General features: G+C 35.6%; 1 protein-coding gene across 3 annotated transcripts in view; it reads right to left on the bottom strand.

The window, feature by feature from the left end:
- The window catches only part of LOC150100974 (ATP-dependent 6-phosphofructokinase-like), a 308,202-nt gene that overhangs the window by 126,993 nt on the left and 167,046 nt on the right, over positions 1–14,163 (bottom strand). For all 3 annotated transcript variants that reach the window (XM_090401413.1, XM_090401415.1, XM_090401414.1), the window contains exon 12: positions 6,166–6,312. In XM_090401413.1, the coding sequence (XP_090257539.1) occupies positions 6,166–6,312 (147 nt within the window). The remainder of the gene's footprint in view (positions 1–6,165; positions 6,313–14,163) is intronic.

Below are 14,163 nucleotides of genomic sequence, written 5' to 3'. Positions count from 1 at the left end.
TCCTAGTATGATTTTTCAGGATGCTCGTAATATAAGCGCTACCCCAAAAATAAGCCCCAGTTAAGATCGCCAGCCAGAAGAACACATTTAGTACGTCCATTGCAACACACGACGGACATATTGAATTATAAAATAATAATATTAATATATAATTAAATATAAATAAATAAAATTGACATTAATACTTAAAATAAATGATAATATAAATTATAATTTTAAATAAATGTAGATTTTTGTACATGAATAAATCTAGATTTTTGTAAATGAATAAATGTAGATTGTTGTACATGAAAAAATAAGACATCCCCCTGAAAATAAGCCCTAATGAGTCTTTTGGAGTAAAAATTAATATAAGACCTGGTCTTATTTTTGGGGAACCACGGTACCTTGAAGATGCACATTAAGAAATGAAGTGTATCAGCAATTTCTATTGTAAGCATTATGAAACTGGTCATGTATGCAATTGCTATCTGAACAAAATTCACTAACCACCAGAAGTGTCACCACTTCTGGTGGTGTAAATTTTGCACATTGTATGAGATAACATTTTCACTGGATGAAAGCAACACTCATACCAATGACAGCAATAATAGTTTCCCTTATGAATTAACTTATCATTTGCACTTTTAGGGAATGCGAAAACAAGTTAAACTGTGCACCTGGCTTGCTGTTAAATGCAGTACTTCACAACAGATAGGGTCCTGAATGGATTGAAAAGAGAAACATAGAGCCATTGCCCAAAAGTAGTGCATAGGAAGAAGTTTTCAATTCTAGTCCATTAATATACTGAAGCATTGGATGAGCTCAGGACAGGAATTAGGATAGGAGGTAGATTGATCAGTAATCTGAGGTATGCTGATGATACAGTACTCCTTTGTAATGACATGGAAGAACTAGGACTAATTCTTGACAAAGTTAACAAGATCAGTAATAACAGAGGACTTCAACTCAATCCTAGCAAGACAAAGATTATGGTTCTCAAAGGAAATACAAACAGAAAAGCTCTTGAGAAACAAGTGTACCTTAATGGAGAAAGAATTGAGGAAGTCAGCAAGTTTGAGTACCTGGGATCCATTATTAATGTGAAGAACTGCTGTTCAGAAGACATCAGAAAAATGTTAGGATGGCTAAAACAACAGTCTAAAATCTGGAAGGATGGATCTATCTCCATGGAAACAAAGTTGAGGATTTTGGATGCAATAGTTTTCCAACAGCGACTTATGGATGTGAGACTTGGAATCTAAAGAAGTCAGATAAGAAACGGATATCTGCTTTTGAGATGTGGTGTTACAGAAGGCTGTTGAGGATATCATATACTGAAAAGCATACAAATGAATGGGTGTTAGAAAAGATCAGCAGAACTTTAAGGCTTCTTAAGGATATTGACAGAAGAAAGTTAAAATATTTTGGACACATAGAAAGGATGAAAGGGGGACTTCTCAGAACAGTAATAGAAGGTAAAGTTCCTGGAAAAAGAGGCAGGGGTAGACCATCAATGAGATGGATGGATGGTGTGTGTGGAGTGACTGATCTTCAGAGAGTTGAGGCCGCCAGAAAAGTAAACAACAGGACTACATGGCAAGGCCTGGTGTGGCACATCACTGAGCATCGGAGTGACCATACGGCATCTGTAGATGCCCAGTGAAGTGAAGAAGAAGAAGAAGAAACTGGGGAAATTGGTCCGAATAGAATGCAAGATAGGAATGGCATATTTTTCAAGTCATTTAAAAAAAAAATCATGTTTCGGAAACATAACATCACAATCATTTTTACCCTTATAACTTGAAGTCTTATTATTATTATTATTATTATAATGCCATGGAGTCAAAGACTCCTCATGAGAAGTAAACTATGACACAAAAAGCACATCAAACCTTGCTTTAAAACCCTCCTTATACAATTTCACAGGGTGGCATCTTGTTCTATCCCCCCCATCTTTCCCATTCTATGAAAAATTTCTTCCATGTCAACTTGGTAACAACCTGTAACCAACTTATGTCTCAACCATATCTCCCTCTTCTCCTCCTATTCATAAGAGTTTGGAAGTTGCATTCCCTAATCTATCTTCATACTCCAAAGACCAGTTACCACTTTCATGAATCTTTTCTGGAAACTAACATATCCTCATCACCAGGAAAAATAGGTGACCAAACATGTTCACGATAATCTATGAGACCTGATCATGGCTTTCTACAATGGAACCATACTACAATTTCTGCACAAGAAGGTCATTTGCATCATCGACATCATCCAATGTAATGACTTCACATATTGTGCAATGTAGTTCCTGAACTTCAGATCCTTGTTCACAATCACTACCAGATCTCTCTCTCTTTCATCTCCTCTACTTCCTTCAAATGTATACTTTGTATTCCATTGTTTCTTGCCAGATTTCAGAACCTTACATACTACAATATTGAGCTGACAAGTTTCACTTACCTACCCACTCACCTCCTGCAAGTCAACAATATCTACTGTTGTGACATCTTTGTTAAAAGATTTTGTATCGAGCACGTTAAATATTTCTCATAGTGATACCTCCAAGGAGTCTGAAGACTCATCGCAGGAGGACACCTGCTATACAACTGTCTCCACCACTACACCGAATCTCTACTACCAATCATCTCCATCAATGCCATCTACTGCCCACCACCACCACAACTAGTATTTTTTGTCTGTAAATTGCATGTGTTCTGAAGGGCTGATTTGTCTGTATGCGGGATGAAAAACTCAAGTTTCCAGGAGAAAAAACCCTGCTACCTCCATATGAGATCGGCTAACTCACCTTCGATTGAAAAAGTCCACATAAAGATTCCTCCCGTCACAATGAGAATCAAACTTAGGCCTATTCCAATCAAAGGGCGCAATGTACCGTCATTCTTTCAATTGCGCTACAGAGGTGTTAATTGAGTTTCTCTTCCCTTTCAGCTGGACTTTCATGAACCATGCCAACAAGTCAATCTCAAATTGAGGTTTTTGTTTCTTAGTGTTGCTACACTGCCCAAATGTGACTGACTTGATATCTGACACTTTAAAAAATCCAAAATTCACATATCATCCCACACTCTGCCTTTTGAAAATTTTCTCAGCACTACAGCATCTCAACAATACAAGTACACAACTTCATCATATTAAAAAATATTTCACAAGGTGCAACTTTGTGAATTGGGTTCTTTAACATTGACACTGCCCTCAATATTTGTCCAGTCACTCTCAAATTTAAACAAATTTGCAGATTTTTACTGCTTTAATTTTGACAGTAACATTTTGAGGGTTTAATGCACTAAAACTATTAATGTAATATTTCTCATACTAATGTTGCCCTTTTAACCTCTAAAATATCAAGCACTAACTCATTCAACTTAAATTCACTTAGCTGCAAAAATCTATCACCATTTGCATGATTTCAAGTGGCTGCAATGTCTATGACAGACACTCTAAAGAAATATGCCTCTGCAACTTGATATCAGTGTCAGTTCGCCAGATGACACAGACTTGTCTTTTCAGATGTCATCTCCTTCTAGGAGGTTGACTACCATGAGCGGTTTTGTGCCTCTCTTTTGCATTCTTTATAGGACAAAAAGGTCTAGTCCTTAATATTTCCCATCCAATCTGTTCTTTGTCTTCCTCTTCTTCTTTTTCCTTGTATCATTCCTTCTAGAAGTGTTTTTTGTAGGGATTCATGCCTTTGTATGTGACCAAAGGTAGTGGTTTTCCTTTTCTTAAAGGTTTTCAACAGATTCCTATCTTCTCCAATCATCTCTAATTTTCTAAATTCGTTTTTTTTTTTTGGCAGTCCATGGGACTCTAAGAATTCTTCTGAAGATCCTCAAAGGCTTTTAATTTATTTTCGCAATATTTTGATATTGTCCAGGTTTCTGTTCTATATAGCAGTCTTGACCATAGCATTTGGACAGCCTAATTCTTGTTTTTGTGTGAATTTCCCTTGAGGTCAGAATGTTTTCCATGCTAGTGAAGGTTGATCTAGCAATTTCTATTCTTCTTAATATTTCCTCATTACACTTTCCATTCTCTATAATTAGTTGACCCAAATATATATAACTCTCTACTTGATCTAAAGTATTTCCTCTGATCTTAATATTTAGTGGGTTGATTGAGTTGTGGAGATAGAGTAGATGCCCTCCCTCAATGAGTCTTTGAACTCCCTGGAGGTGCCAAATAATAATAATAATATCAGGTATTTTCCCTTTTTCTCATGTTACCAGCATGGTTTTGGTTTTTTTGAAGTTGAAATTAAGTCCATATTTTTCACTTAGCTTCAGCATCTCTTCTAGTAGGTTTTGAAGATCTTTTTTTATTTTCAGCTAGCAGTACTGTATCATCTGCATATCTTAAGTTGTTTATATTCCTGCCTCATTTAATTCTTCTAAATGCTGGAAGATATTTTCAGTATAGAGGTTAAATAATATAGGAGAAATAACACAGCCTTGTCTAACACCCTTCTTTACTGGGAATTCCTCCGAGATTTCTCCTGATATTTTTATTGAGGCAGTTTGCTCCCAATATAGATTTATCAGTAATCTGGTATCTTTACCATCTACTCCTAAATTTCTGATGAATTTGATTAGTTGTTCATGTTGTATATTGTCAAAGGCCTTTGTATATTCAATAAAACATAAATAGACTTCTTTTTTGCTTCTCCAGATATCTTTCTATAATAGTTCTAATCTTGAAGAGTCCTCCTCTATTTCCTTTATTTTCTTGAAAACTAGATTGTGTTTCATTAATTTCCATTTTGATTTTATGTTTATTTCTTTCTAGGATGATATATAACATAACTTTTGCTATCTGACAGATCAGACTGATTGTTCTGTACTTTTCACATTTGATTGTCTTCGATTTTTTAGGTATTGATAGGAACATTGAGTGCTTAAAATCTTTTGGCAGGTGTCCAGTTTTGTATATTTTGTTACATATGTCAGTCAGTGATCTTATAACCTTTAGATATTCTGCCATAATTCCATCCATTCCTGGAGCTTTTCCTATTCTCAGTTTCCTAATAGCATTTGTTACTTCCCAGGTAAGAATAGTAGGCCCTCTCCAAATCTTCTTGCATTGGTTTATCTATTCTATCATGATTGTAGAGTTCCTTTGAATAATCTACTCATTTATTCCCTTATTTTGTCTTTCTCCATCATGATGTTTCCACTGGTATCTTCAATGCAATGAGAGCCTACCCTTTTGCAAGATTTGCTAGTTAGCTCCCTAACTTTTTCATGAAGTTCTCTGGTTTTGTGCTTTTTGTCCAGAAGTTCAATTTCCTTGCAGTTGTTATTGAGCAATTCTTTTCAATTGTTCTTTTGCAATCCTATATTCTTTCCTGATCTCTTTGTTTAAGCTCTTATATTCAGGACGATTCCTCCATCATTTTCAGTATCTTGTCATTCATCCATGGTTTACTCATTTTCTTCTCAAATTTGGGAATTGTTTGTTTTACTGCCTTTTTTATGCCCTCTTTAAATTTCTGCCATCTATCCTCAATCTCATCTTTAGGGTAAGGATGCTTGGTGGGATCAGAAACATTAACAGCAGTGGATTGTGCCAGTTCCTTTAAAAATTTATCTTATTTCTTGATTTTTAAGGGAGCCAAGATCATATTTTTCTATGTTTAGAGGTTTCATTGTTTTTGTTAATGACACAGACTAAAAGTAACTAACTAGAGTGTATTATGTTGAATGGGTAGAGTAAAATTGGAATGAAAACAATGGAGAAATTGCTAAATAAAATAAGTCACAGTGATTTATCATATAATTAATTTCTATAATATGTTCAAAATTTATTGAATGTAAATTATAAATTCTGAAAGTAAAAATTTTGTGCATGCAGTTATTAGATGTGTGCACTTCCTTTCTGACTAGTATGTGCATGCACACAACACTTTTTTTTTTTTGTTACAAATCACAGTAAGATACAAAAATACTCAAAAATGTACAGAAGATATATAAGAAACTATTAAAAAATATATACATAAGGTTTTGCGGTCTTGTGTGTAAAAGGGAAAACAAATATGTGAGTCACAAAACCTGAAAGGCTGAATTCTTTAGAGTGAGAATTAATTGTTACAAAGATTATAATATCCTGCACTTTTTCTTTATCACATTTATATAAGTAAAATATAACAAACACAGGTTATGAAAAACTTACATTGCCTTCTATTAATCCATCAATGCCATCATGAATACCATAAACTGTATCTCCATGATAAAGGCAATTTCTGACAAAAGATCGCACAGCTGCATTCATTCCACAACATGGAGCTCCTATATGCATTACACCAAGTGCGTACCCTCCCTATAAAGACACATATTTGAAAAGAAAAGTTATATGTAGATGAAAAACTGTGTGTATGGATTAAAGAAACATTATCACTTTCATGAATCTTTCAAACTATGAAAGAGTAAGTCAAACATAATTTAATTCACACTATTGTTATAAAAGCAAATAAATCAAATCAGTATATGGTTAGGCACAATGATTTACATTGAGTCTAGGTGGGCTTGAAAAAGTTTCATTCGTTTTCTACAGCAGGGTTTCTGGATTATATTAACCAATAATTTTTTTATTATTTCTCAGGCATCTCCATGGTGTCAAAGACTCATCGAAGGAGAACCACTGTTCACAGAACACATATCACATTTCTCCTTGAAATCATTCATTGATAAAACACTCACAACTACCTCTCGCAACCCACTCATTACTCTCCAAAACAAAAAATCTAGTCCTATCACTCTTGCTAACTGCACTCTAATATAATTTCAAGGAATGACACCTACCATATACTGAAAAAAAAAAAAAAAAAAAAAATCTATGTCTACTTTAATAACTAATATGTTTCCAATACATTCTCTTTTATTCACCATAAACTAGTTTTTGAAGACTAGTTGATGGTGAATTTCATACTTTCAATCTGATCTCATAAGGAGCATTCCATGGACCAGTCACAATCTTTATCACTCACATCTGGATCCTTTCCATGGAATCCAAGAGCCAAGATCTGTGCTAAGTAGTCCAGATGCGGTCTTATTAAAGCCTTATAATAGGGAATAATAGCCTCTTTCTCCCTACATATTAGTGTGTTCTTCAACAGTTACTTAACTTGATATGCCATTTGGCTACCTTCGCAATATGTTCTCTCAACTTCAATTCCCTGTTCGCCATGAACTACAAATCCTGACCGTACACCTGGCCAATGTTAAACTAGCAGCCATTTATCCATGTCCATGTGGCCAGTCTATTTAAGTCCTCAGGATCTGCATCATCTTCACTGACTATCATTCTTCCAGCTTTTCATCATCAGAAAGTAACTAAATATTTCCCCTTCAATCATTTAATATATCACCGATGTATAAATTAAACAGTAGAGGACAAATACTAAAGCTACACCTGCTTAATAATGCTAAATTATTAAGCAGATATAGTTTAATAATTTATCCTCTAGATATACAGTCTAATACTGCTTTCTTCAAATATCCCTTGACCACTTCCGATGCAATGGTAATATTTCTCACCTTTTTTGCCATTGTATTGCTCTAAACTGACTCCTCAAAGTTTGTCATAATCACCTGCTTTGTAATTCCACACATATCCCCTCCTTAACAGAAAATTCTGCATATCTGATAATCTCCATAGATCTTTCTGCAAGGAAAGCAAGGGACTACACTGGTTACTACTAAGTTCTCTGATGCTACAACTAGATCCAGCAGTCTTGAAGTTCGTGTTCCCTCAATTACATGTCTCAGGTAATTCTTTTTTAGCAGTTATAAAAATTCCATTTGCTTCCTCCCTGTGACCATTCCTCTTTTCAATCTACATCCCCATAGTTGAAGTTTCCCATAATTACTCAACCTGCACTTTACTGTGCTGATTTGTCAATGCATCCCATTGACATTTTCACACTAACTGGCTATCTCGCACTACATAGAAAGAAATTAACTGCCTCTGAATCCATGTCCTCCACTCAATTTGAATTTAATTGTTTTGCTATCATTAAGAAAAATCCTCCTCCAATTCTGTTCCCTCTGTACTTTCTGAAAATACTATATCCATTGCATTCTAATTCCTATATCATATAAATTAAAGATAATATACAATGTAATTCAAACATAGATAAAATAAAATAATAAACCTTAGCCCACCTAATGGTCTAATGTATTACAGGTTTACAACCTTTCCTGGCCTCAAAAATATATCATAATAATTGTTAAAAGCCATTCTCCATTTAAAAGCATTATAGAAGAAACAACTCACATCAATCACATACAGCTGTCTTTTCTCCGATCTTATGAAATTATTAGTTACACAGTTCGTGATTCCATGGTAATATTATAGTATCACAATACTAGTAAGAATAACTGAAGCCAACATAAGAAACAAATAATTATTCTGCATCTTATTCTGCTTTGTGACTCTAGCTATAAAAGATTGCAAACATATACTACATTAGTCCCATGGGTGGTTTAAGAGTTTTTTTTCTCAAATTATTTTTATTATTTTCACATTATCCCAAAATCCTGCTTTACAGACCAAACATGAATTTTTTTCAAGTCACTTCATACCACCAATAAGCATAGCAGTAGTCTCACACCTCTCATAAGAACATTCACCAAACACCTGAATCCATGGCTGGATTCAAACTTGCAACCTGCTGGTTGGAGAGTGATTATGCTACTCAACTGCCTGACCAGGAAGAGCTAAAATTTGTATTCAATACAGATATTGGTATTCAATTCAAATGGTGCTCAATAAACTGAATATCAACATTAATCTCATAAAGTTCTATAGCATTTCTAAAAAATATCAACGCTGTGAAAAAATCAAACTTTTTAAAATTATCAATCAGCTTATTAAAAGACCATAAATATGCAATACTGTTTTATAGCCAAGCAGCCAATCTATGGTTGTATTTGAAGTTTCTAAAGTGCTATCATAACGTTTTCTTGATATTTCACCAAATAAAAAATGAACACAGAGGTAACTCAATTCACCTTTTATTATTCTTTAATAAAGAATTTTACTGGTCTGACAGGTGCTAAAACTGGTGGTTTTCAGAGATTAGACAAAAGCACTGAGAAAAAAACAAAACAAAACTTGAAAGCATAGGATCTCATGTTCAAATGTTGTATATTTTTTTTTATAAGTAAGCTCTTGATTGGCATGTAAATTGTTATTAGCAGAGACCATCAAGAATTTAGCGACTCACTGAAGGAGGCTATCCACATATCACCCATTCCAACTGTCATGCCTTTTCTTGAATTCATTCACACAACCTTGCACTCACCACCTCCAAAGGCAGTCACTGCAATCATGCACCACTCAGGAAAAAACTTAGTTTTCATCCCTTTCTTGATTACATTCCTTCTGAACTTCCATTGAATGCCAACTTGTCCTCTTCTCACTCTCCATAAAATAAAAAAATTCAATCTATTGGTGTCTTCTGTGTGATACTATCAGAAGTTGGTGGTTCTATCATTTACCCATATATCCCTCTTTTTTCTGTTTGCTAGTCTGAAGTTCACAAATTGTCAATCTCTCCTCCTAATCTACATTTCATAGTCGATCTCTCTCTCCCACTATATCTGCATCACCTTGGAAACCAGGAGACAAGTTATGCACACAACAGTCCAGAACAGGTCATATCATCAGGAATGTTGTGTATAGTAAACAGAATACTATATAATACTATTGAATAAGTGTACACTAAATAAAATAACTTTATATTTACTGACATTAAACGGACAACCATTTTAACATGTTCATAATTCCAGCCTATTCAAATTGTCTGCATGTGCTGCACATCAGTTGCATTCCTGATTACCCTACCTATTTTTGTATCAACAAATAGCTGATTGAATAACCATGGGCCAAGGATTGATCATTGGGATATTTTTTTTATATCTGATCCACACACATGAAAAGCAACAAGACCTATAGCACAAAAGTGCCATGTGCAGGTAAGATGAATAGAAGAAAGGAGGAGTCTGATCACATTTTGCTTGAACAGCTGAGGGTTGTAGTCTTTGGGGAAGGCAGAGTGGGGAGAGACTGTTCCAAAGAACAAAAGTAGATGAAATAAAAGAGGGGGCAGCGAAGTTGGTTCAGAGAGTTTTAAGGTGTAAAATGGTGTTGGCTCTTGTTTTAATGATTTTGGAGGAGAGTGGAAGAATAATAGTGGCCAATTCAGCAAAGCACTGTCCATGAAAGTATCTGTAGAAGAGGCACAAGGCAGAAACTGAATATCTGAGAGAGGGATTGAAGTGGGTTTATGAGAGAGGGATCATTAATTAGCCAGATCGCCATCTTCTTGATAGAATTGAGCAATCTTAGAGAGGATTTTGGTGCACCACCTCAAATATGAGAGCAATATTCTGTGGCTGGGTGAATTTGGGTTTTGTATACAGTTAGCAGCTGTATGCCAAATTTTTTGGCAGCTGCAGAAGCTATAATTAAAATATAGTTGTGCTAGGATAGATTGAGGTGTAAGTCAGCCCAAGAAGAGAAATCTGACCATGTTTGGATATTTTAGTATTACTGAAGGTAAGGGAGAGGGATGCAAGCTCTTTCTTGCGAGAGATCAGACAAAACTGGGTTTTAGTGGCTTTGAAGTTTACAAGGTTGACCTTGTCCCATTGGGATATAGCTACTTAAGCACTAACAGGTTTGTCAAATGAAAGGAGGAACGAACTATACTGTTGTTGTTGGCAAAGCAATGGATAGGATTGGAAGTCTGTGACAGAAGGTCGTTTATGTACAAGAGGAAGTGAATGAGCGAAAGAACACAACCCTGGGATACTTCTGCATTGATAGGAAAATCTGAGGAGAGTAAGATGTCCACAATGGCACGTAGTGAGGGACAAGTAAGAAAGTTAGCCAGTTGCAAAGTGAGGAAGGCAGACCATAGAATTGTAGTTTGGTGAGTAGGTTCCTGTGCCGGGAAACCTCCAGATTCATTAAGTACCAGATCCACATAACAGTCGGGACTGAACGCATATCTAAAACAAAGAAACACAAAAGCAGCCAAGATCTTTTTAAGTGACAAATACAAAATATTATATTCTGTCAATAGCATTCAGGGAAAAGAGGTAGTAGTCATAATATTCAATACTAAATATGAGAATAATCTTCTTGAATGGCAGGCAATATCAAGTAGTAGAGTGATGTGAGCAAATATCAGAATGGGGAACTGGACAATAAGACTTATTTTTGCTCATGATCCCAAAGAAGGTTCTACCAAGGAAGAAATGAAGGAATTTTTTTGAGACATTATAGAAGGCAGCTGGCTCAATGAAAAAGGAAAAGTTGGTCCTTGTTGGGGATCTAAACAGCAGAGTAGGAAATGATTACCAGAAATGGGGTAAGGCTAGAGTCGCTAGAGAAAGTGTCGGTGGATTTGAGCTGTGGTAAAAAAAAAATGTTTTTAAATGGTGTATAGTGTGACTTCTGTCGTGAATTGTGCTACATTTTTTTTCAGTAATACAAGTGTTATTTAGTGGTGCTGCTTTTGGAGTTTAGTTGTTGTTTATATTGTTATTTTTGGGTTACCAAGAAGGCGAGATCAGAGTCGGCTGCATCTGCAGTGAAAGAGAAAAAGATAAGTTTTCGTTATTTAGTATAGTTAAATATAGTTTATACTTATAGTAATGTGTAAGTAAATTAGCTCACAGTAGAGCATATAACATAGTATTTGGCATTTAGTTGTAGTAGTAGTTAATCGGCACTGTTTGAATGATGGCAGCAGCTGCAATTACAAATGTCATATTACCAAGTCCGCCCCCATTTAAGGACTATATCTTGCATAACATACTACAGGATTTTGTGGCATGCAGTACTTGTGGTATGTATGAGTCCTGGCAGTTGAATATGTGGCAAGGGAATGCATATATGCACAAAATGTAAGCAATGGGAGGAACTCAGTGAGTTAGATATTATGAGAACCGACCTCGTTGCACCAGAATAGGGAGAATCTCAACCTAGAGAGAAGAATAGTTTGATAGAAGGTGAAATATGCCACAAGCAAAATATGAATGAAAAAATAAGAGGGAAGTTAATAGTGCAGGCACAGATTTTGAATCTGTGTGGTGTGAAGTTGAAATAAACAGATGAGTATGTGTGACAGGATACTGTTATAGGCCAGGGAATGCAGAGGATACTGATTGTGAAATGTTTAAGCAAATTAGTTGGCCATCTAAAAAAGAAGGTGATCCTGATGGGAAACTAATCACAGAAATAAAGAATGGAAGGAGGAGATAATATATGGAAACAAGGAGAGTGAGTTTGTTGAATTTCTGAGAGATAAATATCTTAAGCAGCATGTGACTGAAGCAACTGAAGGCTTTAATGTTTTGGATTTGGTGATAACTTTGAAATATGTAGTTGTTAAAAAGGTGTTGACACTGCTGCCAGTTGGTGAGAGCGATCATGAGCTGCTTATTTGGGAAGTGATGAAACAAGAAAAGGTTACTGCCAAAAATGGATATATATGTGGAAGTATAAGGAGAGTGGTTTTAGGAAGCTCTGTAGTTAGCATCAGTATGTTGGGTAGATGAGCTGAGCAGAAAGGATTTTAACAATGCATGGAAACCTCACAAGGCAGTATCTGAAAAAAGCAATGTATAATACCAAGGATTAAGAAAAAATGCTATGGAGTAGATAATCTTTCTCTTGCTTGCCATATAGTAGAAAAATTCCTTTGTGAATAATTCCTTGGTCTGACCAGCCAGTCTCCTCTCATTCTTCACCTTTTCTTTCTTTACCATGCTCGTCACCTTTCTAGCCTGCACTTGATACTGTAATCAGATCCATAAAGAGTATCAAGTGCAGGCTAGAAAGGTGACGAGCATGGTAAAGAAAGAAAAGTGAAGAATGAGAGGAGACTGGCTGGTCAGACCAACGAATTATTCACAAAGGAATTTTTCTACTATATGGCAAGCAAGAGAAACAATAATTATGGAAGGTGGAAACTGGTGAAGAGTTATGGCAGCAGAATAACAGTTGCAAAGAATATAGTGAAATTATTGAACGAGCCCTTTATAAGCATATATCATACTGGTGTAAATGAAGCGGTGCAATATATAGAAGGGAGGCAAGTATTAGGAGAATTCAAAGTGAGAGAATCAGAGGTGTATCAGGTGTTGATTGGATTGGATGACAGACAAATCACTATGCATTCTTAAGGAATGTGCACACCAGTTGGCTATACCACTGACCTGGTTATTTAATGAGTTTTGTGGTGGGTAAAGTTTCTAAGGAGTGGAAAGAAGGCAAAATAGTACCACTCCACAAGCATGGTTCTAGGACAGAAGTCTCCAACTATAGACCAATCTGAATAATTACAGTTGTGGTCAATGTGTTGGAGAGATTGGTTAGGAAAAGAATATAGGATTGGGTTGATGGACATAGCATTCTTTATGAAAGTCAGCATGGATTTGTAAATGGTAGGTCCTGTTTTAGCAATTTACTTGCATTTTATGATAAGGTAAAAAGTGTGTTAGATAAGGGAGAATCATAATAATACAGTGATATTCCCGGACTTTGCAAGAGCATTTGATAGATTACCACATAAGTTGATGTACTAGCTGCAGAGGATTGGAATAGATAGTATATTGGTTAGATGGAAGAATGGCTCTCTGAATGATAACCAGCAGGTTGTGCATGATGGAGCAGTGTCTGACCAGGGCTCTGTTCTTGGACCTCTGCTGTTTAGCATGTTTGCATGATATATTTTGTGTATTGACTGGGAATCTTCAGTTGTTTGCTGATGATGCAAAGTTTGGAAGAATCATAAGGAGCACTGCTGATGTTAATTCTCTTCAGGAAGATTTGAAAAGACTTTTGACATGGACAAAGGAGTGGAGTTGTAGTTAATATTAATAAGTGCAAGATGTTGAATTCTGGAGTGCAGAAATATAAGGCTGTGTACTAATCAATCATGATGTACTGCAGTAAGTGAATGATATTAAAGATCTGGGAGAGATAGTTGACAGTAGACCGAGGTTTATATCTAGGGCATATTGCTAGTGTTGCAAAGGCTGCACATTGTAGTACTGGTATGATAAGAAATGCTCTGACATAAAGGGATAAGAAAGTGGTTGTGCCACTGTATAAAGCACTGGTCAAACTACATTTGGGCTACTGTGCTCAAATCTG

Source organism: Typopeltis vanoorti, chromosome 12, assembly GCF_054136105.1.
Source record: "Typopeltis vanoorti isolate ZY-2024b chromosome 12, IOZ_Tvanoo_1.0, whole genome shotgun sequence".
Taxonomy (NCBI): Eukaryota; Metazoa; Arthropoda; class Arachnida; order Uropygi; family Thelyphonidae; genus Typopeltis; species Typopeltis vanoorti.
The sequence above is the reverse complement of the archived record's forward strand: the minus strand, read 5'-3'. Positions and strand labels throughout refer to the sequence as shown.